This window comes from Embiotoca jacksoni, unplaced genomic scaffold (assembly GCF_022577435.1).
Source record: "Embiotoca jacksoni isolate LCO1_2020_lvr unplaced genomic scaffold, fEmbJac1.0.p SCAF_8, whole genome shotgun sequence".
Lineage (NCBI taxonomy): Eukaryota > Metazoa > Chordata > Actinopteri > Embiotocidae > Embiotoca > Embiotoca jacksoni.
In genome coordinates, this window is record NW_027185436.1 from 14,316,029 (window position 1) to 14,337,815 (window position 21,787).

The window sequence follows — 21,787 nt, forward strand, 5'->3', positions numbered from 1 at the left end:
TTATTCACTCAATGCAGTCTATGCAATTATTTAGGCTATTTATTGGACTGATTGTATTTCATATTGCTGTGTTCCTGCCTTCACAAAAGTGCATTTTAGAGAGAACTTGGTGTTCCAAATTGCAAGAAAAAACACGGGGAGATAAATGATGTGAAAAGGCAGAGTTGAGCTTCAGCTACGTGGAACATATCAGATTAATGGTGCGTTCATGAGCAACTGAGAAGTGAGGAATTTCTGACCTCCGAGTGGGAGAATACACGTGAACGCCTGTCAAACAATATCCCACTAAGGTTTTTGAGAGCCCTGAGAAGTAGGTTTGAAAGCACTGGACATGCCAGGGTTTGTGGTGAAAGGAAGAAATGTACTTGCGCCGAGAATATTCAGACTTGGTTAGCCCAGCCTACCGAGTTTGTTAGCTGTGTTAAACAGCAGAGCATCAGACCATGTAGAAATAGAGTGTACAAATAATCCTGCCCTCCTCAGCTCTATTTGGTGGCCATGTTTGTATATATAGATGATGATGAGGTTGTTTGTCACTTTTTTGTAATCTGACAGCAGAAACAGAACCGACTTTCTGGAGGCTGCCGTGTTACCTGTTTATGAAGGCTTTGAACTACGCACAATGAGAAACACTAACAAAGAGTATACAGCATGGGACCTGTATGGCAATTGTGTATTTCGAAACTGAACTGCTTCTTTCGATGCTGTAAGACAAAAATGACTTTTTTTTAATAGAAAAAAGGAAATATAAAGTACATTTATTGCGAAGTGTTTTTGTGATAAATGTAGTTTTCATTCCTTAAAATACACAGAATGTCAATAGGTAAGTAATTCTACTTTTACTTCAGATATTTGAATACAAATAGCTTCACGTATCAGAATAACAGCCTGACTCATCAGTAGAGCTTATCTGTACACCAAAAGACGACTTGGATGCAGGTATGTTTGAATGGAGTTTAGGAGACAACACAGTATTTATTTCAAGTTTTCCTCTTCTTGATTTCCTGTTTGTGGAGCTAGCTACCACCTAAAACCTCGTCAGTGCAATTCAGCATTCAACATCATGATCATGAAGGTGTAATGAAAGTGAATCCTCACCAAGTGATTTGTTGACCACAACAAAATTAAGAGATATAAGAGGAAGAGACACAATCTGTCCTTCCTACACTTGTTTGTTTGCTTGAGGCATGTTTCCTAAAAATCCACCACAAAACCTCTCCAGTCGTGAACAGCACTTGTTAGAAAATTTGCAGTGCACATGTCACATTAGCAGGAACGCTGTGAAACTAAAAAGTAGCTACTGTCTCTCTAGCAACTTCTCTTTGCTGTGTGGACATGTTAATGTGCATAATTAACTAATCAGCTCATGCCAGCTGGAGCAATTGGCAGCTCGGTCTGACAGCTTCAGCATCTCTCTTGAAAACATCTTGAAAGTTTCTGGTTCATTCTCCCTCGGTGTAATTTTATCTTCTGCCCAGGATAACTTCAGCTTCGACGGTACCGAACAAGTCCAGCTCTTGGTCTCTTTGTTTTAACAAACAGAGTTGTGTGGTGAAACATTTCAATTCTGGAGTATTTATTCAGCTGTGCCCAACAAGTGGAGCAAACAGTTACATATCAAACAGTTACAGTTACGTAAAGGCCCCATATTTTACTCTTTTCTGGTATTTAATTTGCAGTCTTAATATCCATGCGAAGATATTTTTGTGGTGTTAACTACCAAAAAAATATCTCTATAGTTTTGCATCTCCTCTCTTAAGCTTCTCTCTAGAGCTCTACCAAGAACATGTGTTTTGAGTCTGTATCTTTAAGGTGGATTGATGTCATTGACACTTTCTTCTGATTGGCTGCCATTTTTTCTGATCGATACACACCCTGGTAAAGCATGGGTTTTCTTTGATCTTGTAGCTTGCTAACTCCGTGATGGGATGACCGCTCGGTCATTCGATAAACTGAATTTGTGTAATATGAGATCATAGAGACTTTTTTGATCAAATATTTGAGATTTTGTTTGATGGACACCATCATTTTGTGGAGCAATGTCTTAATTCTCGATTTAAAAAATAATAAACTGTCATTGTCTTGTTTAAAATTCCATGAAACTGGATAGAAAAATATCTAAAGATCACTAAAGACCACTGAAAATATTGTCTGACAAACAATCAATACAACAACGACACAAAACACAGAGAAGGAAAATCATTTGTGGCAAAAGTGTTAATTGCAGGCTAAAAGACACAATCTATGTATTAGCTAATAATTCCACTGTCTGCTATTCAAATAAAATCATGTCCAATCTGATGCATTAAGGAATCCATATTTAATATGTGGTGCCTGCAAAGAGTTTCCCTATGCTTCCAATCCTCAACAGAGCAGTTGTCTTGATTTATAGGAATACTTATTTTATCATTAAGGCTGATTAATTCCAATAGTCTGTGAGGTTTTAAGTCATTCAGTAATGTCACTGACAATCAATTATTTGCCATGGCAACCAGTAGAAAGAAGACAGGGATTGTGGAAATTTAACAAATGCATGTAAGATGATTACTAAACTATACAAAGTGTTCAGTTCCAACAGATGTATCACTATACATGTGATACAGCACTCTCGCTTTCAACGTTTCAAAATCCAGATATTGTGTATGCCTGTGTGCACAGCAATTGTCTTTGCCAGTGGACACCATTGATTGTCTCACTGTATCTGTATGGCATCTCCTGTTTCCTGCCTTTGCAGCATGTAATATGAGACAGCAAGTTTTCCTTTACCCATTGCAATCAATTTTGCTTAGCTGAGCTCCCTGGCATGGATGGAACCTGCCTAAGTACCTGTCTCCTCCGACACACACAGCCCTGAATACCACCCTATGAAAAAAAAAAAAAGCTTTCAGTGTAATACAAATCTGAATCAAGACCCGACCAATCTAATAATGGCCAGACAAGTCAGTTTGACTATAGAGCGCTAACTGTGTCACTGCTAGGGAGGCGGTATGCGTGGAGCGAGTGCACGAGAATGACCAAGAAATCACTGATCATCCCTGAGAAGATGACTTCACAATTTCTTCTATGTGATGAGTTTTGCAGCTTAAAGTAAGATTTGGTTTCTGACTCTGATAGCAAAGAGCATTTATGGCCTTTTATCTTAAAAGAACCCCCCCCCAAAAAAAAAAAAAAAATCCAATATAAAAGGCCATATGTGAGGGCATACTGGGCATGATTGAGTCTGATTGATACATATCTCACACTGCCTCGGCCCGCATCAATCTCACGTATTATTAAACAGAAAGACTGGGAGGTAAACGTTCACTTTCAGGAGACATGTTCAGCCATCAGTAACTGTAATGAAAACAAATAGATTGGCTGGTTTCATAGAGATATAAAGCCTGGATGGCAGCCAAAGATAACAGGGCTGAACTCTTCCAACAAAGGCAGTGTGGGTGTCAGATTCAAATATAGTGTCGTGGAAATAAACAGAAACAACAACCTATTACTGAGAGCTACCCAACACAAGTAGGATTTTTAGATTTAATTTCAATCGTTACCGTACCTCTACGATGAAGTATTTTCCTATGATATATAATTGAATCCATTGTCATGCATTACCATGTACACATCATCAATTACTATGCCAGGGAGGGAACAGCTAATCCTTCAGCAGAGTGAAAGCCAGCTATCTGCAAGTACAGGCCGTCTGTTGTTCATTTCCCTGCTAATATATTGATTTATCTCTACAGTAGCTACAATAGATAACAGACTTAGCTCAGATTACATCTCACCTGTAGCCACTGACTCTGGTCACTGTGTCCAGCTGTCCAAGCATTGACCTTGCCCTGTTTGTCCAAACGGGCCTTGCCAGGCTCCCAAGTGAACATGTCCATGTTGAGCGTCCGGAAGATGCTAGAAGCTGTGACCTGATAGTCCTGGATATGGCCTGACTTCATTCCCAGTGGTTCAGAACAGCCTGCCAATGACAGAAAACAAACAGATTAGTTCCAACTTTTTTTAAACAGACAACCTCCAAGAAATTTTAGTGCTACTTAAAAAAGGGAGCATGAAACAACTTTTGTAAGTAGGGTGCATAATACTGGAGTGGATTTTCAAATATTTATGATTTATTCATGATTGATGATAATAATCTGACTCAGTCAGACAATAAAAATCTCACCCACCTGTTAGCTCACAACCGAGCAGCTCCATGCGTAAGGTACAGTGCCTCCTGCAGACTTGGGGGTAAATGCGCACGTACTGGGCTTCGATGGGAGGGGTGAAAGAGTTGGCTGATGGAGCGTTGTTATCGACATTTCCTCTGAAAATCTGTTGCAAAGGGATGAAATAACAGCAGATTGGGATGGGTTTGGAGGATGGTAAAGCAGATCAGTTTGCAATAATGTGGCAGTCTATCTTCCGCTGTCTCTAGTGTCTACTCCACACTCAACAAATTGTTGTCATTCAAGGTCAATGAGCTAGAATTACACGGAAAAATGTATAATTTCTCGCACCATTTGAGCCAGTAATTCATAAGAACAGTGGTGTGTTTTAAATTAGTGCTCCAATTACATTGCTATATATTTTAGAGTGTTTAATTCCAATGTTTAAAGATAGTCTGAGATAAGCACTGTGATTTCAGTGGAATAAGTGCACACTGTGACAGACATTCTTGCTTTCTGTATGTTAAGTTTTGACTGACAACACATCAAAAACATTTTTGAGATCCAATTATATTCAAGTCCAGACTCAAATGGCTATGTGTAATAAATCTGATCTGGGTCTTTGGTTGCACGGCCAAACAGAGGACAGACGTGGTTTGCTGTCATGGATGATAGAATGCTGTGTGGCCTATTTGGTGGCTGTTCATCCCCAAATAGTATAAAAATTCAATCTAGAAGTCATAAAAGTGGAGGGGGGTAAGGGGCAGCAGGATGGGCCCGGTGTGTGCTAGCTAATTAAAAAGCCATCTCATCATGTCCTCCACTCTGCCCTTGACTGAGTGCATAGTCTCTAGTCGCTGTGTGTGCGCTTGGATGAGTGTGTATCTTTATCTGTGTATTACAGGGGAAGAAACAGTGGACGAGGGTGGATGTGCATGCCTGGGTCTGTGTGCCCACATGTGTGTCTCACCATATCCTCATCTTTGCCCTTGACTTTGTATGTTCTCCAGGTCTTCCCGTCATCACTGTAGGCTACTTTGTAAGACTTGACGTACTCTGGGCTGCCAATACGCTTTGCACCCTGGGTAATTAGGCCTGTGACCCTCATTCTCCTCTGCAGGTTTATCTGTGGGGAAAAAGGCAAAATCATGAAATTATAGCTTCATTCTCAGACACTACAAAAAGTATGGAGATGTGTCTGTCCGTGTGCGCGAGCAGAATTGTCACGGTGATCAATTCACCCCCCTTGTATCTTTTCTGTCAGGGCCATCCATCTTATTCAGAAAGTCTGTTATCAAATGGAACATTTAATCAATCCTCACGCTCCTCATCCAGTCTGTCCAGCCTGTGCAAACTGTCAATATGGTGCCAATGTAAAGCAGCTTGGTGAGCCAAGAGGAAAAGAGGCAGCTAAGAAGGAGGAAAATGATGAATAGTTTCCATAGATCCTGCTTAGCGCACACAAAGCAGGTTCATTACATACACGGCAGTTTAAGGTCTGGCACTGACGGGTCATTTTAATAGAATACATTACTGCAAAATTGCACCTTTTCCACATATTTTCTCTTCACACATTAACAACAGCATATATGAAATTTTGCAATCATTGGATGGGTTTTGATGTCTGTGTAAAATGTATCTTTTTATGTTTACATACCAGTGTTCCTCATTACTACATATTGATAATGCTGAATAGTCAGGTTCATAGCTGAATCATTTGGTCCTTAAATATATATTATTTGTACCTATATACCTTTAAACTAATTAGCCACCATATTTATGTTCAAGCCTGTGCTAAAGATGCACATCACAAAATGGCTGATACATGATGGCTCCTCCTCATCAAGGGCCAGCATCTCTCCCAAAGTCATTAAAATGCAGGGAACATGATGGTCTTAATAACTAGTGTCACATCTTCAAATGCACAGCGTGTCTAGGTCACTGAAGAACGATACGTTGGCAAGTATTATTGATTATTGATTGAGTCTCAGCCCTTCACACTGATGGTGGTTGATCTTTCTTCAGTCCCAGCCATGCTCCCACAAAACATCATTAGCCTGTCCCCAATTACAAGCCTGCAAGACCTATAAGGGAATATTACACGTCACAGCCATGTTTTCCCACAGTCTGTGCCTTCAGTCTGTCATCGTTGGTTGACTACAAAAGCTCCCCTTGCCGTGCAATTCTGGTGAACCTGTGTATAAAAATGAGACAGCTGATGAGAGTTGATGACAGCTCATTTCACTGTGACAAAATAAAGAACCCTGTGGTGACAAAATGAAGAAGCCTGTGGTGACGAAGTGGTGCTGTGTTGGACTACTCGTACACCAGCATGTATAAACTGTGTATTTGTTACGGTGAATCTTAATATTGATTTTTTTTAAAAAAAATTTTTATAAAGTAGGACAGGAGAGCACTGGGTTGATTTCAGTAATATAATACAGTAGATACATAGTCTGTGACAAGATGAAGCAAATAAAAAGCGATGAAAATGATTAATTAATCATTTTGCCACCACATTCGCACCAAGCTGCTTCATTTTTAGAAAGAAAATTAAAATAAACTATTTGGCTCATCTAGCTCACCCTCTGACGAAATCTAAAAACACAGCTGTCTTGTCCTCCACAGCTGCAGAACAGACAGGCAGCGGTAATACAGTTGAGAGTAAGTATTAAGCAAAGGACCATTAACCTCAGATGGCCAAACCAATAAAAAGAAATGCAGACTAAAACATAATTTGAATTACTCCTATGAATAGGGTTAGTTATGTATGATTCAAGGCTGCAGTTCTTATTACCGTCTCATTTCTTTAGATTACGCATTTTAGACAACAAATCCTACAACCTAATGTGATATTGCAAACAATCAGGTCTGTATTTCAGTTTATGTATGTGAAGCTGAAGTCTATTTCCATTTAAGAACATTTTAAAGCCAATTCAGGAAATGAAAGTTTAGCGCCACTGACAGTGTGGTCACATTCAGGACGATATTCCAGGGGCTTGAGCTCATTTTCTGCTGCAGAAATGGTGGCATTACTATGAAATAAGGCAATTTACAAGTAAAATATTTGAAAGCAAAAGCTCAAACAGATAGTCTGAGCCCACTACGTTATACTCTCCGTTTCTGTTAATGAAAAAAACTCTAAGCTATGTCTCCTGAGGACATTAGAGATTAGTACTAGCTCTTACGAGTCCAGCACAAGGATAGAACTGTTTATGTTCACCAACCTTGTCTGGACTGTCAAAAACTAATGGAGTATTTTATAGTAATTCTCTTTCAATGTTGATTTCCATTCTACTTTTCAATTGTAGAGACAAGACTCAATTACACATATTTTCTTTACACACTTAAACCAACGTTTCACGTTAATTATACATAAGGACCCTTCTTAGAGCCTCGGAGTTGCAGTGGCCCACTCTTTCTCACTCACAGCATTTCTTTGCTCTTCTCAGTTTTTTTCCATAGAGATAGATACTTCTTGCACTAATTAGAAGCCCTGTCACTAAAAGGCCACCACTCGGGTAATTGGGGTGATTCTTCACATTTTTAATGACCACTCAGAAACACACCTCTGTCACTTCAGTGCTAATAGTGATGCATTTCTTTGTTTGAGTGAAGCATTACTTGAAACATCCTGCTTCTGCAAACCTTTGTTTACAGACTTAAATGTGGTGGTTAAACTTTGTTGGAAAACTGCCAATTAAACTACATCATATCGAACGCACACAGAAACTCCAATAACTTTTGCCCATCCTTTTATATCTACTTTTTAGAAGCAGGCAGAATTGTTGAATACATTTTGCAGTTGAGGCCAAATTTAGATGACACATGCATAAATAAACTTCAAGCAAAATTTTATGTCATTTCTTTGATATTTACTGTCTTATATATTTGCCCGATATGTCGTCACTTCTGAGTGGTAATAAGACTGAAACTATTGGGTATTCAGCACAATCCATCCTCATACGAAGAAGTGTCAGTGTTATTTTGATGTATATACTATGTATATTTCAGAGCAGGTAGGTATCATGGTGCGGAATACAAATTCCACCCCCCCCCCCCCCACACACACACACACATACAAAAAACACTATCAAACAAACAAAAAGTGTGTCCTTAGCAAATGTGTGTACTCTCAAAGTTTGGTTTAGAAACAAAGACAGCTAGAAGAAACACTGCAGAAGAAGTTTGGGATGAACTTTTAACCTTTCACCGTTTGACTCTTTCCTTTTTCCACACATACACACACAGTATCTTGTGTATGAGGAGCTCTGACTAAAAGGAGCCTCCAAAGAAAAGAACTTCTACATCAAGTCATTTCTGAACTCAAACTTTATTTGCAAAGGAAATAAAATACCTTTTGTTGGCATGGTTTGATTTAGCCTGTTTTTCCTCTAAAGAAGTTTAACTACCATCAGAAAATGTTCAGCCTGTAATCATTTACAACATCCTGAAACTGAAAATAACCTGACGACAGGGTGTGAAATACTGCAACAGGATACTTCACACACCACCTCCAGCGAACACAATTTTTAGACATCCCTGATATGCTGTTGAACATTGTCAAACCATTTAATTTTTTTTTTTTTTTATTAATGCTAAATAAATGACTGTATACTTAACATTATTACCCAACATGCCTTTGATTTTCCACTAGTTCTTCAAGATCACAGGTGTAGTGATTCTAATAGCAGCCAAAAATGGCCAAAATATTTTACCTCTACCAAGGAGGTCATTTTTTCCCTGAGGTTTATGTGTTTTGTTTGTCTGTTTGTCCTTGTGGAGTACATAATGGAATATTGAATACATACAATTTTGGAGTGGTTCAGAATCACAGGCCAGATCTATGAATTATTTTCCCTTTCATTAACTAGATACGATCCAGTTGTAGATCCAGTTAAGTTCAATTGTGAAAAAAACAGGCCATTCTAGAAAAACAGTAACTCCATATTACAATCCACATTTACAAGTCTCCGTAATTCCTCTGGGATACACATGTACTTTCTCAAACCTAATACAGCAAGCAGTCTTTATGGCTCACTCAGAGACAGTGGTTTTATAGGGCAGAACCAGAACCGGTACAACAACTGCAGTGTGAGACTTCAACTTGGCACAAGCATAAATTGACATGTGTGTAATAGTTTTTGAAATATATCCAGACATATATAATGGATGCAGCTGCAGATTTGCATATCATAGTAGGGTAGACTGTTGGCCTTGGCGGAGGTCTGCACTCTGTCTAGTTTGGATTGCAGCAAAGCAGATCTTTAATTACGGTGAAAAACAAGATACAGACTGTGTTAGCATGTACAGAGAATACTGCTTTTAACATGGTTTGCATGTTTGTTTTCATAAAGATTTTAAGCCCAGAGCTATTTTAAATACATGACACTGGGTTCAATTTGAGTTATGCATAATGATTGGAGCTGAAACAATTAGTCAGTGAAAGGCAGGTTGGCTCTGGGGAATTATAATGGACATTTTCACTGTTTCTTGACATTTCACAGACAGAACAGATAATTGATTAATTGAGAAAATTATCAACAGGACAATCAATAATACAAATATTTGTTAGTCCAACTTGCAGCCCTAATAATGATTGAAACTTTGATTCTCTATTGCAGTTGCACTGTTAGTGACTGGTTCATTTTTGTCATATCACATAACCTGAAAGTAATCTGCTAAACAATGAAGAACAAGAAATAACTATTTTTTTTTTATGTATCTTTCCATTAAATGCTCTCTACAGCTTATTCAGCCTTTTCAAATTTAAACACATTCATTCACACCAACAGCCTCCTATCAAAATGTAACTGCATACACGGTGGCTAGCTTTTAGTCCTTTTTATTGTTAGGACCACTAATTATTACCACAAATGTATAATCATACCAAGAAGCAAGCCCTCACACAGAGAAATACAAAGGTCAAGAGCATATGAAGCAAAATACAACCTGTGTTGATAACACACAGATAAAAAGTGTGGAGGGAATTGCATCAGTATTGTAACAATTAGACTGTCCTTGAAACTATCTAAGAGCCCTGTGGCACTGTTGTGTAAAAAAAATTGTGTGGGCACATACACACACTCAAACACATACACACATTGAAAGGACCGTATCTCTCTCATTGTCATCATATACACATTGAAATTACATCAGGGTTTTATCTTTGCCTTATTTTTGTTCTATTTATATCACCTTTAGTGTGTAATGTAATCACTTTATGATCTGTATAGAAACCATAACTGCAGTCACCCATCAGAGGAGGTTGGAGTGACCTGAGATAGTGCCCTCTTAACCAATATCCCTCCAAGAGCCTTGAGTAACAATAATCCAGTCAGTGTCATACACTCTTTGTGTCTAGACATATGATCACTGCAGAGGATTTTAAATGGCATAAAAAAGAAGCCAAGGTCTAAACATCAATGGGATGTTGTAGTAGGACCAGAAAAAGATGTGGTTCTGCCAGTAAATAGATAGCCACCACACTGCTGATGGAGACTGATTAATTACTCACAGGAGACATCAGGTTATTGCTTTTAGTGCTGATGGTGCTGCAGTATGTTTAGGACTGGGAAATATGGACTAATTTTTTGCCCAGGAATATGTTTTGGTCGGAAATCTAAGCCCAAAGACGTTCTGCAAAAATACAGAACACCCAGGGGTGTGTGTCCTAAGGCTTTGTTAAATCACTGCCATGCAGTCATGCTATGATTGCAGCATAAACTGTCACAGAAAAGCCTTGGTCAGGGTCACTGCCACTACAGACTGCAGAATGTTTTAATAACTAAGGTTACACAGGAATCAAAAGGGAAACGTTTCCAGACAGAAACAGAATTTAGAGTCTAACCAAGTTTTATATTCCACACCGATGGATATCTGCATCTGAACATTATAACTTTAAATACTTAACTTACATTAAAATATGCATGGACCCCCTAAGCCTTCACAAGTGATTTGTATTGTTTCATTCTTCCACCACAGCCGGCTGAAGCTATATTTTGCTGATATTGGTGATACCAGCAGCATATTTCCCTAGAGTGTTCGAATGCAATTTTATGTGTGAGCTAGATGTGGTGCGGCTGTGGAAAAAAACTCGTATTCTCACAGTACATAGATGTGTGAACAGTAGCGAGGTTGCACGCACAAGCAAATCAAAAGCACACGAGCCGACATAAAAACAAACACATATTCAGTGTTTGCATGCTTTGGCTGAAACTCTGTAATGCCTTTTTCAAAGTATGTTGCTCTATGTTTGTCTATGTTGGATTCATTTGTTGAGGTTTAGGGGGAAGGAGCTGGAGCTGGCTGACATCCAAAGATACAGTATGGTACATACTGCACCAGAGTAAACCTTACAAATAGCCAGGCAAATCTGAAGCCCATCCTGATAGGGCTGTCATCTGTCAGTAGAACCTGTTTCGCATGACAGACATGTAAACAGTCACGCCACATCACTCCACACTACAAAAGCACACCGCCGACTCCTTAGCATAATCCCAAAACACTGACATGACTGTACACCTCTGTACTCACGTCCCAATTATCCCAACCCTCTGTAGAAACACACAATGCCTACAGCATCCTGTGCAGCATCCCACGTGGCATCATTAAAGTCAAACAAACCGCCTGAATGTTTTATGTCCCGTTCTCTGCACCCTCTCCATGTGTCAGGCTTCTTTTCTCTCTCTTGTGTCGGCATTTTCTTTGACTCTGTCTCTCTCTCTCATCCCTTTTTTTTTTTTTTTTTTTTTACAAAGCCATTTTTGCCCTCCGTTACTATTCTCTTGTTGTTCCATACAACTTCACTTTCTCCATCACGCTGTCAGTGCAGTATGTTTTTCTATTACACTTTGTTCACGGTTCACTGTCTGCGTATCATGTATCTGACAACAGCGCGCTTCAAAGTTCGCTGTCAGTCAAAACAGAGGTGACTAAAGAGTAAGAAAGATATAACCAAGCTGAAAACAACATGTATGAGAGCTAATTAACTAGCTAAAAAAAAAAAATCAACTACTATTTATGATCTTATCTTTCTATCTGGAGTACTGTGTTGTGTGTGGGATGAGATTATGTTATGGACTTGACTCAGCCTCAGTAGATACCTGCAGTTGGATATAAATATATATTGTACAAATTACAGCTATACATCATCTGGCAGTTGTTTTATATGCTGCGGTTGTTTCAGCAGGAGGTTTTAATGTGTGACTATTTCCTTGACATAAATCCAGATAAAACGTTATACAAAGGGTTGTGTACACTGCAGGTAAAGAAGGTGTAGACAACCCTCTATATTAAAGCCTTAATATTCTATTATTCTGTAACAGCAGAAATTAAGAGCAATGGAATCTCAACAGGGCAGGGAGGGATGGAAACTAGGGATGTGATACACTGCAATAATGTGGGACCACCAGGTAATCTATCATATTGATGTGATGTACCTCTTTGACAATAAGCACCGACTAACGGCACGGCACGACACAGCACAAAGGTTAACCTTAACAAAGCCCCAGTAAGAGGAGGATTTCATGTTTCGGTTCTTTTCTGCTATAAATATGGAGTTTCTTTGGACTTTACAATTACAGGGTTTCTATAGATGAAGGTCCTCTGGCTGGTTATAGAAACACTCAGGTACAAAAGGACAAAAAGGAACAGTGAACTCTTTTCATTTATTCTTTCTTTAACGATAACAGGAAAATTACTGTTAAATATCACTGTTGAGTGTAAAAATCCAACATCAACTTTCTCTTTTCATACCACAGTAATTAGCAAATCAGAATTTACAAAACATATAACAAAAAAAAAAAGGTCAATATATTAAACAATTGCAATACTGTGAACTGTAGCTTTGTTGCAAGGGAACCTTGCTGAAGTCAAATGGTGACACAGAATATGGTGCCAGTGGTGTTGCAATTGTGAGCATGTCACAACGAAATGTCAAAAACGTAGAGTAAATGCTAAAAAGTCATCAACACAAATCATCGGCCAGTTGATAACAGTTATCTCCTTTCGTGTTGTTCCTCACACTTGACTACATTTGCATCTGTTCTACCGCCTAGATTATACTTTTTATGGCTATTTATTACTCGGAGCTAGCCATCAGTTTTACAGTTACTGTAATTAACTAAAAAAAAATAAAACTGCTGCATTGTCAGCAATTTATACCAACCCTCAACAACAACTGAGTGTTGTCCTACTGTTGGAAACTTATGAATATCAATTAAACTAAACTATTTAAAGCCCCAAAAGCAATATTCTAACAAAGATTGTGCCTGTCTTAATTCATTTGTGTCTGGCCCCGGTCCGCCTCTGCGTGCTGCCTTTTCTGTGACTGTGCCTTACCTGGATCCACGGCCATCTGTCATTTTCGGCAGCAGTCCAGGCATTGACCAGGCCCTTCCTGTTGAGGCGTGCAAAGTACGGGTACCACTTCTGCAGGCCGAAGAGAGCGCGGTGGGTAGAGGAGGCTGTTATCTGCTGGTTGGAGATTATCCCGCCCTCCATGCCCAGTGGTCCAGAGCATTCTGAGTGAAGAGAGGGCGAAAGAGATAGATAAGCCTTCCTACGACTTCAACACTCAAAAATGTGTGCAACTCAAGTCTATGGAATGCATATAGATTTTCAGAAACATCACAAAGACTGCAGCTTGTGAGGTCTGTGATTTTGTCCTCCGCAATGTGTTATGGTTCTCTCTTCAATGTCTTCATATCAAAGTCAATGTTTATCTGAGGCAAAAAAAAAAAAATCTTAATTCTCACTACTTGTCGTATGACAGACGCAGTCAATTAACTGAAACTTTTCTTTCACTCTGTTTTTGTATCTTTGTTACAAGCTTTTAAGATTACATTACATTTTATTTAGCTGATGCTTTCATCCAAAGTTACTTACAATAAGTGCATTTACAACCATGAGGGTACAAAACCCAGAACAACAGGAATCAAGAAAATACAATTTCTTCAAGAAAGCCAAACTACAAAGTGCTATCAGTAAGTGTCATTTTAAGTGCTACTAAAGTTCTACTGTTCAAGGTAAAGTCGGAAGAGGTGTGTTTTTAGTTTGCAGCGGAAGATGTACAGTGTTTCCACTGTCCTGATGTCGGAGCCAGATGACGGTTGGACAATGCCTACCAAACTGGCATATGACAAAGTCTATAGTGGATATCGACAGTGAGAGGGAGGGGACGGGGGGTTATCTGTACAGACAGTCGGAGAGATTTACCCGCAAACTGAACTAGTAAGTACTATAAAGCAGTTGTTGAAGCCTTTCTTCAGTTTACCTTGTCATTTCTCGTAATTTCTGACACACATCAGACTCCCTGCTGGGAAAAAGTCCTCGAACCGGTTGGGCTAACCTAACTTGACGTGTTCTCTGGAGTTCAGTGTACAAATGTGAACCATATCATTCATTTCTAATTGACAACAAAGCTCAAGTGGCTTCATCTCCTCTTATCTCACATTTCTGTTCATGTGCTTGTTTATTTTAATATTTACTTGATGCACATTCATTTGCATATAGAGCGGCAAAGTGTGATACGATCACAAGTGATCCTTTGAGAAACATTAGTTTGCTTAACGACACGGTTTTACCCGGGAGTGATTTCAGAAGGACTTATGACACTGAAATGACCCATGCCCTGTTGTTAGGTGCACCCTGCTGTCGGTGGGGATTCTGAGAGGATCACGACTGTGAATCATCGGTGATAAATGATGGCATTGTGCATCAGCCCATCCCTAATTAAGACCTTGTCTTTGAGGTCATCATAGTAATTCCTTTCTCTCTTACTCTCAATGTTGGTGAGTCAAAACAAGGATGCTCCTAATGTTTCCAATATGGCCAAGTCCTTTTAAGTCACAGCTGCCAACAGGAGGACTCCTCTCTGCCTTCATGCATCCCACATTTGAAGGACTACTAGGTTGTTCCTTCATCCTCTTCCATCAGGAAGCGTACAAGCTTTGAAGTATCCTTCTCAAAGTGCCAGAACCACATGTCCTCCCCAGTTATCTCATTTGACCCTAGGATGGACCCATTCCACTCTTCACCTCCACATCTTGATGCAGGATGTGGACCTTTGTTAAACTGCTCTGACCCTTTTTATCACCATTTTTACCTCATAAAAGCCTAAACCTTCTATCACAAGTGACGAAATACACACCGTTTAGGTGAATAAAACATGTCACATCGGAGACAACATTCGGTCATCCATGAACACCACATGACGCCTTCTAATCCCTTTGGTCACAATCACTTCAATAGACACATACCAAAGGGGAACATCTCCAGATGCAAGATGGTCACCAGTATTGACCATCTCAAAGAGCCATGTCTCCCTCATGTGGTCATAGGTCACCAAAAACTCACAAACTATAATAAGGACAAAGGATGAACTTTGTGAATTTTAATTATATTCATTGCTGTAATGTATTCTATGATATCATTCTGCTAACAGCGTGATATTGATAGAAAGTCTTCTGTGTCACTAAACTATATCCTGATGTTAGAGATGTGAACATTGTCTAACCCACAAGTCCTCTTCCCCTCTCTCACTTTCCCTCGCTCACTCTTCTCCACCTTTCTTCATCTCTCTATCTGATTAATTAGGTAGAATGACTTTATCGTTTAAAATGTGATGTGTTGTGATGATTTATTTAATTTAATGTAATTGCATTGGTCCATGGTGAAGTGAAATAAAGGACTTCTTTTATACATAGCTTGAATGAAATCATGCCAAACGGGGGCTCTCATTACACCTCCTCCTCTTCCCCTGAGGCAGCAGGTATTGATGAGTGTGAAAATCAACACCCGATCCGACCCAGCCCCTTTGGGGTTTATAACAGAGATTCAAGCTGATCACTCAGATTCATTTTAGTTTTTCTTTAAGATTTGTTCCAGATTAGTTCGTTTTCGTTCTTCTTAGAGTTTTTCAGACCTGAAAGCATCACTATCTGGACCCGCTTTTGGCCCGTGGTTGAAATCGTCACAAGAAGGCTGGTTCTGATCTCTGGGGTTGGCGTACCAATTAGTCATTATAGACCTAGATTCACCCATTCAATACTTTCTCCGTTAGCCTAGTCTCAAATTCCCTCTTTCACTTCACCATCAGTAATTAGAAGGAATTTGTACATTCTCATTCATATAAACATATCTACCATTTACTCAGTTACTGTGTGAAGTGATGCAATAATCCCCTTTCAATTAGACCAAACTGTGTCGTGGTGGTAACATTCTGAGTATATCAAAGGATTAGAATTCTGATAACGGAATTCATGTTCAGACTATAACTGACTGAATTTACATTGATTTTACATTGATAATTTGTCCAATATTGGACTGGTGCCCCTTCTAATAACAAGAGCAATATTTAATCCCTCACAAATTAAATTGACATCACGCTACACATCCAAGGAGCTGTGGCCACTTCTGGACAGCATCATCCTCAAAGTCAACAAGCCTAGTAAAAGCTTTAAATATCTTATAGGCTGAAACATTAACGTGGGAAGTTTGGACAGAAACATCTTCAGACAAACTGTCCTTTGTTCAATTAGTTTGTTTTTTTTCTCTTAATCCTAATTGGAATGTCCAGGCACATTAAATGCATTTTAATAGACATACCTGTGGTGAAAAGGATGTTTATGTAACAACGAATTTGTTGCATTTCAAAACCAGCCTTTTGTGTTTACTTACAAACCCTACTAGAAAATCAAATAATACTAGAAAATACGTGAAACACAATGTAGCAGATGGGATGGAGGCTTGCATCCAAACAGTAAGTTAGGCGCTATATAGCACAAACCACAGTATACAATTCTATTACATAAAACTGAATGTCTAACAACTTTTAACACTCAACCCTCAAATAATATATTCTAAATTGATAATTTACACAAAACATCTGCTATTTCTATCAAAACACATGGTGAGATCCCACCAGCTCTGGACATATTCAATTATGAAACATGATATGCATGCAAATTGTATAGCTTCCTCTCCAATTTTAAGAAAACTCAGCTTATGGAAAGACATCATAATTGAGGAGCTCAGGTGTGCCAAGAAAACACCACACACCGTTCAACTGTGGCTGAATTGTTCGAAACAGCTGTGGTCATCAAAAATAAATCAAACGAGACTACAGTCCGTAAGAATCCTTCAGCCTGAATAAACTGTGTTAAGTGCAATGAAATAGTCTCCCTTAATCTCTGTTTCATACCAACCTTAACTTGAAATATGCTGTATTATGTATTCCCATTTTTATGTATTCACTTAAGACTTGTTAGAAATTGTCTTTGTAATTTGAAGGAAAACAAAGCAGTTTGAAGGTGACACAAAGTTGGTTTGAATTCTGCCAAACCATGAGCATGCATGGACCCCCGCATCATAACACCTCTTCTAGCCCACAGCGCAATGCCTAACATAAATAGCATCGCAGCTGTAGTGAAGATGTGCTGAATTATTTGTGACAGATGTTTAAGTTTTAATTAATCTAAGTCAGGCATAATGTTGACATAAATGCAAAGAATTATACAGCAGCAGCGGAGGTGTTCTTATGTTTTCAAATGTATAATTGAACATGACTGCAGTGAATACTGTGTAATTCAGCAACTACCACATCCTCAAATATAGTGCCCTCTTCTCTGTGTAAAGAAAAGAGGACAGTATTTCAGTTATATATGGTGTATCCCCCCCCAAAATAAGAACATCCACTGCAAAATACGCTGCCAATATGTCCTAATAGAACAGCTAACACCAGCTAGATAGTTTAATAAGTCTGGGGAGCATTACCAGGTGTTTATTGGATGTTTTGACATCCTCTTTTATGCCAGGACAGTGTGTGTTTGCAGTATGTGTCATTTAACGTTCTATCATGAGGTTGAGCATGATCCTAAAATGTGTGACAAAATGGATTTCCCCCCCCACAGCCTTTGTTATTGTGTTACAGCAGTAAACAAATACAAGTGACAGTCAGAGGAAAATGTGTTTGCATGCTTAATGTTCACTTTGCTGTTTAAATGCACTTACTGAATGGAGAGATGGTTTACTCTTACAAAAGAGAAAATATTATTTCTAATGACAATAGGAATGAAGGGAATTATAGTAATAAAAAGACAAACTGAATTTATTATTCCTCATTTTGTGAGCAGTGGAGTATCTTATTAAAATTGTATCCTCTCGTTTGATTTCTCCTCTTAGCGTGTCTGTGGTCACAGATTATTAAATAGTTGTGTGTAAGAGTTAAAAACCACAATGGAGGAAAAACTTGGAAGTGTCCCAACAGGAAAAGAACATGTCAAGCGCAGACTTCAGCCAGAGCCACAGCTTGCTCATCCTGGCTGAACCACAAGTAACCACTTAAACCAGCCTTCAGGGGAAGCCTGGAGCAATGGTCACCTGAAAGCTGTGATGCTACCGTCACCATTTAAACAAAACGCCAAAGCGTTTCAAACCCAGTCCTGACACACAGACAGAAGAGGAACACAGCAGACAATGCAACTGGCAGAGCTGAAAGAGCTGTGAGACGACTTTCACCACACAAGAAAGCCGAGAGTCAGAAAAGAATGGAACAATGAAAACAACCTTAGCACGGCTTTTCCAGCTGCTAAAACCATGGGGTTTTAGTCAGAAGGGAGCCATGGAGACAGTGAGTAATGTTTGAGGACTGTCCGGGGGGATCGACTGGAGGCTGGAAGAGAGCAAAGAATGTGTCTGTGTCTGTTTGTGTGTGTGTGTGTGTGTGTGTGTGTGTGTACTGAGAGAGATATGTTTATGTATTCCAGTATGGTAAATCACTCTCGCTTCACTAGTTCTTCCTTGTATGTGACTCACCACTTCCAGACTGATGAGAGAATGGTGTAGGTGGATGCACTAGCCTGCTGCTGGAGCTCAGAGGAGCTTCTGATTTTCCGATATCTGTTGGTTGAACTTAATTTGTTCTTCTTTATAAGTCATGCTGAGTGTAAGCAGCTTTTATTTTAAGATGTGCTATACCAGTTTAAACTGAATGCTTGAATATGGATGTTTCTAGGATCTTTGAAATCAATGTTGTGTTAAAATAGTACATTAATCCATCTTCATTTTAAATTTAAATTATAGGACTAATACTTGCCAACTCGTGTAAAACATGAACCACCAAAAAGTACCTCTATTTTTTTTCTCAAACGTAAGTTAGCAAGCTATTGGAAAGCTTATTATTTTGAATAGATTTTCTCCAAAGCTCTTGACATACACTCACTGGGTCAGACAGTCATTCAATTTACATTTTTCCCAATTAATATATATTTCAAATCACTCTTTAGCCATAATTATGGCACTCATAAATCATTTTCACTGCACATCTCTAGTCTAAAAATAGTTTGGAGAAGCGACCATATGAAGTGGCACAATATGTTCAATACGTTTTTGTTCCTTGTCCAGAGAAGAAAATAGTCTACAGCCATGATAACGGCTCTGTAAGGATTTCACACAAATGTCTGAAAGGAGATGAGGTGATGGAGTTTATATCCAAAAGGTCGAAAGTCAACTTCGCTCTGACGTAATATTATTTTTTGGTTATTATTCTCAGGAACAGACAGGTAGATTATGACAATATTTCACATTTGGCTGGATACTGAATTCATGACACCAATAATGGATGATCATCTTGAAACTGTGGTGATTCTGTGCTGATCTTCTGTGCTGTCAGGTTGAAAACGTGTGTGAAACATCCCATCCACATTTTAAAATTTGTAGCGTCTTTCTCTGCAACTAGACTGGTTGGCGGAGGCATATAACCGCGAGGTGGTAATTCTAGTTTCTCATTAGGACTTGGCATTATGGATCGAGGTGCAATTTTGCATCAACACCGTATCATATTTGTCTCGGTGTTGTACATCTTGGGCATCTCTCTTGTAAGATATTCTATGCGGATGTTGTGACAAGACACTGGTGCAAAGCCGCGGCCCCTCTCACCTTATGGCAATGATGGGCCACTCTTAACGAGCTGCCTGCCAGTCGTCCGTCAGAGCAGCAGAGGCAGCCAGCCTCCAGGCCTTGCCCTGCTGGCCCCTGAGCATACATCAGGCCTGCGACAGCACACATCACTAACACCACCACTACCGTGATGTGACAGCTGAATCCATCTCCCACAAGCCCTACCTACAGCTTAAACAAATTAGTGCCCCACTGAAATTAATGCCAGCACACCAATACTAATGAGCAGGCAGCAGAAAGAGGGGATGAGGAAAAGAATGACAAACACACAAAACAGATGTTGGCCATACAACAGAGGTGACAAATGCGACTGAATGAAATGCACCTGTACGCGCACATTCATGTCCTGTTATGTATTTAAAATGACAATTGAATTTTGTGTAAAAAATAACTACACTATGGTTAAATAAAGGGGGAAAAACTGAATACATGTTTTCATATAGAATGAACAAAACAGGCCAATAATGATATTGATCTTTTCATTTGGAAATCCAATAATAACGTATCAGACAATATTCTATGTCTTTATAGAAGTCAAAACTTAAATTAATACAAATTCTTTAGTTTCCCTTAAATTAGCTGAAAAATAAGCTTGTCCCTGTTCTCTGGTGGACAAACTAAAGAACTATTTCAAAAATAAATGTTTAGCATTTCTGACTTTCCGCTTGTTGTCATTTATTGGCTGATGCTGATTTACTGTATCTGCAATTAGTTAATATAAGTTTTATAAATAGGCCTGGACCGCACATATTATATAGCTGCTGTGTAGTTTCAAGCAGTGGAGTCAGTATGGAGGGAACTTTGGTTGGTCTACTGCGTTTTGAACAACCAGTACAACCATATTATTACAAGAAAATAATACCAATGTTGAGAATAACTGGTGTAAGCCACATTTTAAATTAAGAATAAATTAAATACAAAGAAAAAATAAAACAAGACAAAGAAGTACTTACACCTTTGAATTGTCACTATCATGAAAACTGGGGCTAATTTGAAGCACACAACCCACTTCTAGCTAGCTGCAATTTATTTGACACAGGGCTACTAAGTGGGTCTAATTTTATGTTTTTGTGTGGTAGTAAGTTTAAGGGTAAACTTTGTGCACTTGAATTGATTTGGTTTCTGCTTAAGGCAGATGGTTCGGCAATCATCTCAGCCTAAAGATGCTTTTGGAAACTAGGGCCTTGACCAATCATCAACTTTCCTCAGTATTGGACCTTTAATGGATAATTATAATGGAGGCTGCTCACACTGTATTTTATGCCTTCTTTATGCCTTACCTCTCTTTTTCCATTGGTTCATAGAAATCAATACTGAACAGACGGCAAACCTCACTACTATTCTCATGTACTATTCTATATGCTGGTGTATTGCTGTACATCCAGAAAATGTACTAATCTGCAGCAGCCAGTGTGTGTAGGATTTGCCCACACACACAACGTGGGCTGAAGGAACAAGTCAGAGGAGATGACGAGCTCTTACATTTCAGTATTTTACCTTTTTCTGTAAACACTATTACTTATTGGGGAACCAACCGACTGTCCAGCGTATTAAGCAAATGATGAATATGAATATGCTAAGTCCAAATTTAGGAACAGTTTAGTCATCAAAGGAAGTGCAATTCAGGTTGTCAAAAAATTTCAAATGAGGCTCTGCAGAAAGATTTGTCAAATCTGCGAAAA

General features: G+C 39.0%; 1 protein-coding gene across 2 annotated transcripts in view; it reads right to left on the reverse strand.

The window, feature by feature from the left end:
• edil3a (EGF-like repeats and discoidin I-like domains 3a) overlaps positions 1–21,787 on the reverse strand; it is a 104,922-nt gene that overhangs the window by 25,424 nt on the left and 57,711 nt on the right. For both annotated transcript variants that reach the window (XM_069178233.1, XM_069178232.1), the window contains exons 5-8: positions 13,488–13,669; positions 5,116–5,271; positions 4,167–4,311; positions 3,774–3,958 (exon numbers count right to left, since the gene is read on the reverse strand). In XM_069178233.1, the coding sequence (XP_069034334.1) occupies positions 3,774–3,958; positions 4,167–4,311; positions 5,116–5,271; positions 13,488–13,669 (668 nt within the window). The remainder of the gene's footprint in view (positions 1–3,773; positions 3,959–4,166; positions 4,312–5,115; positions 5,272–13,487; positions 13,670–21,787) is intronic.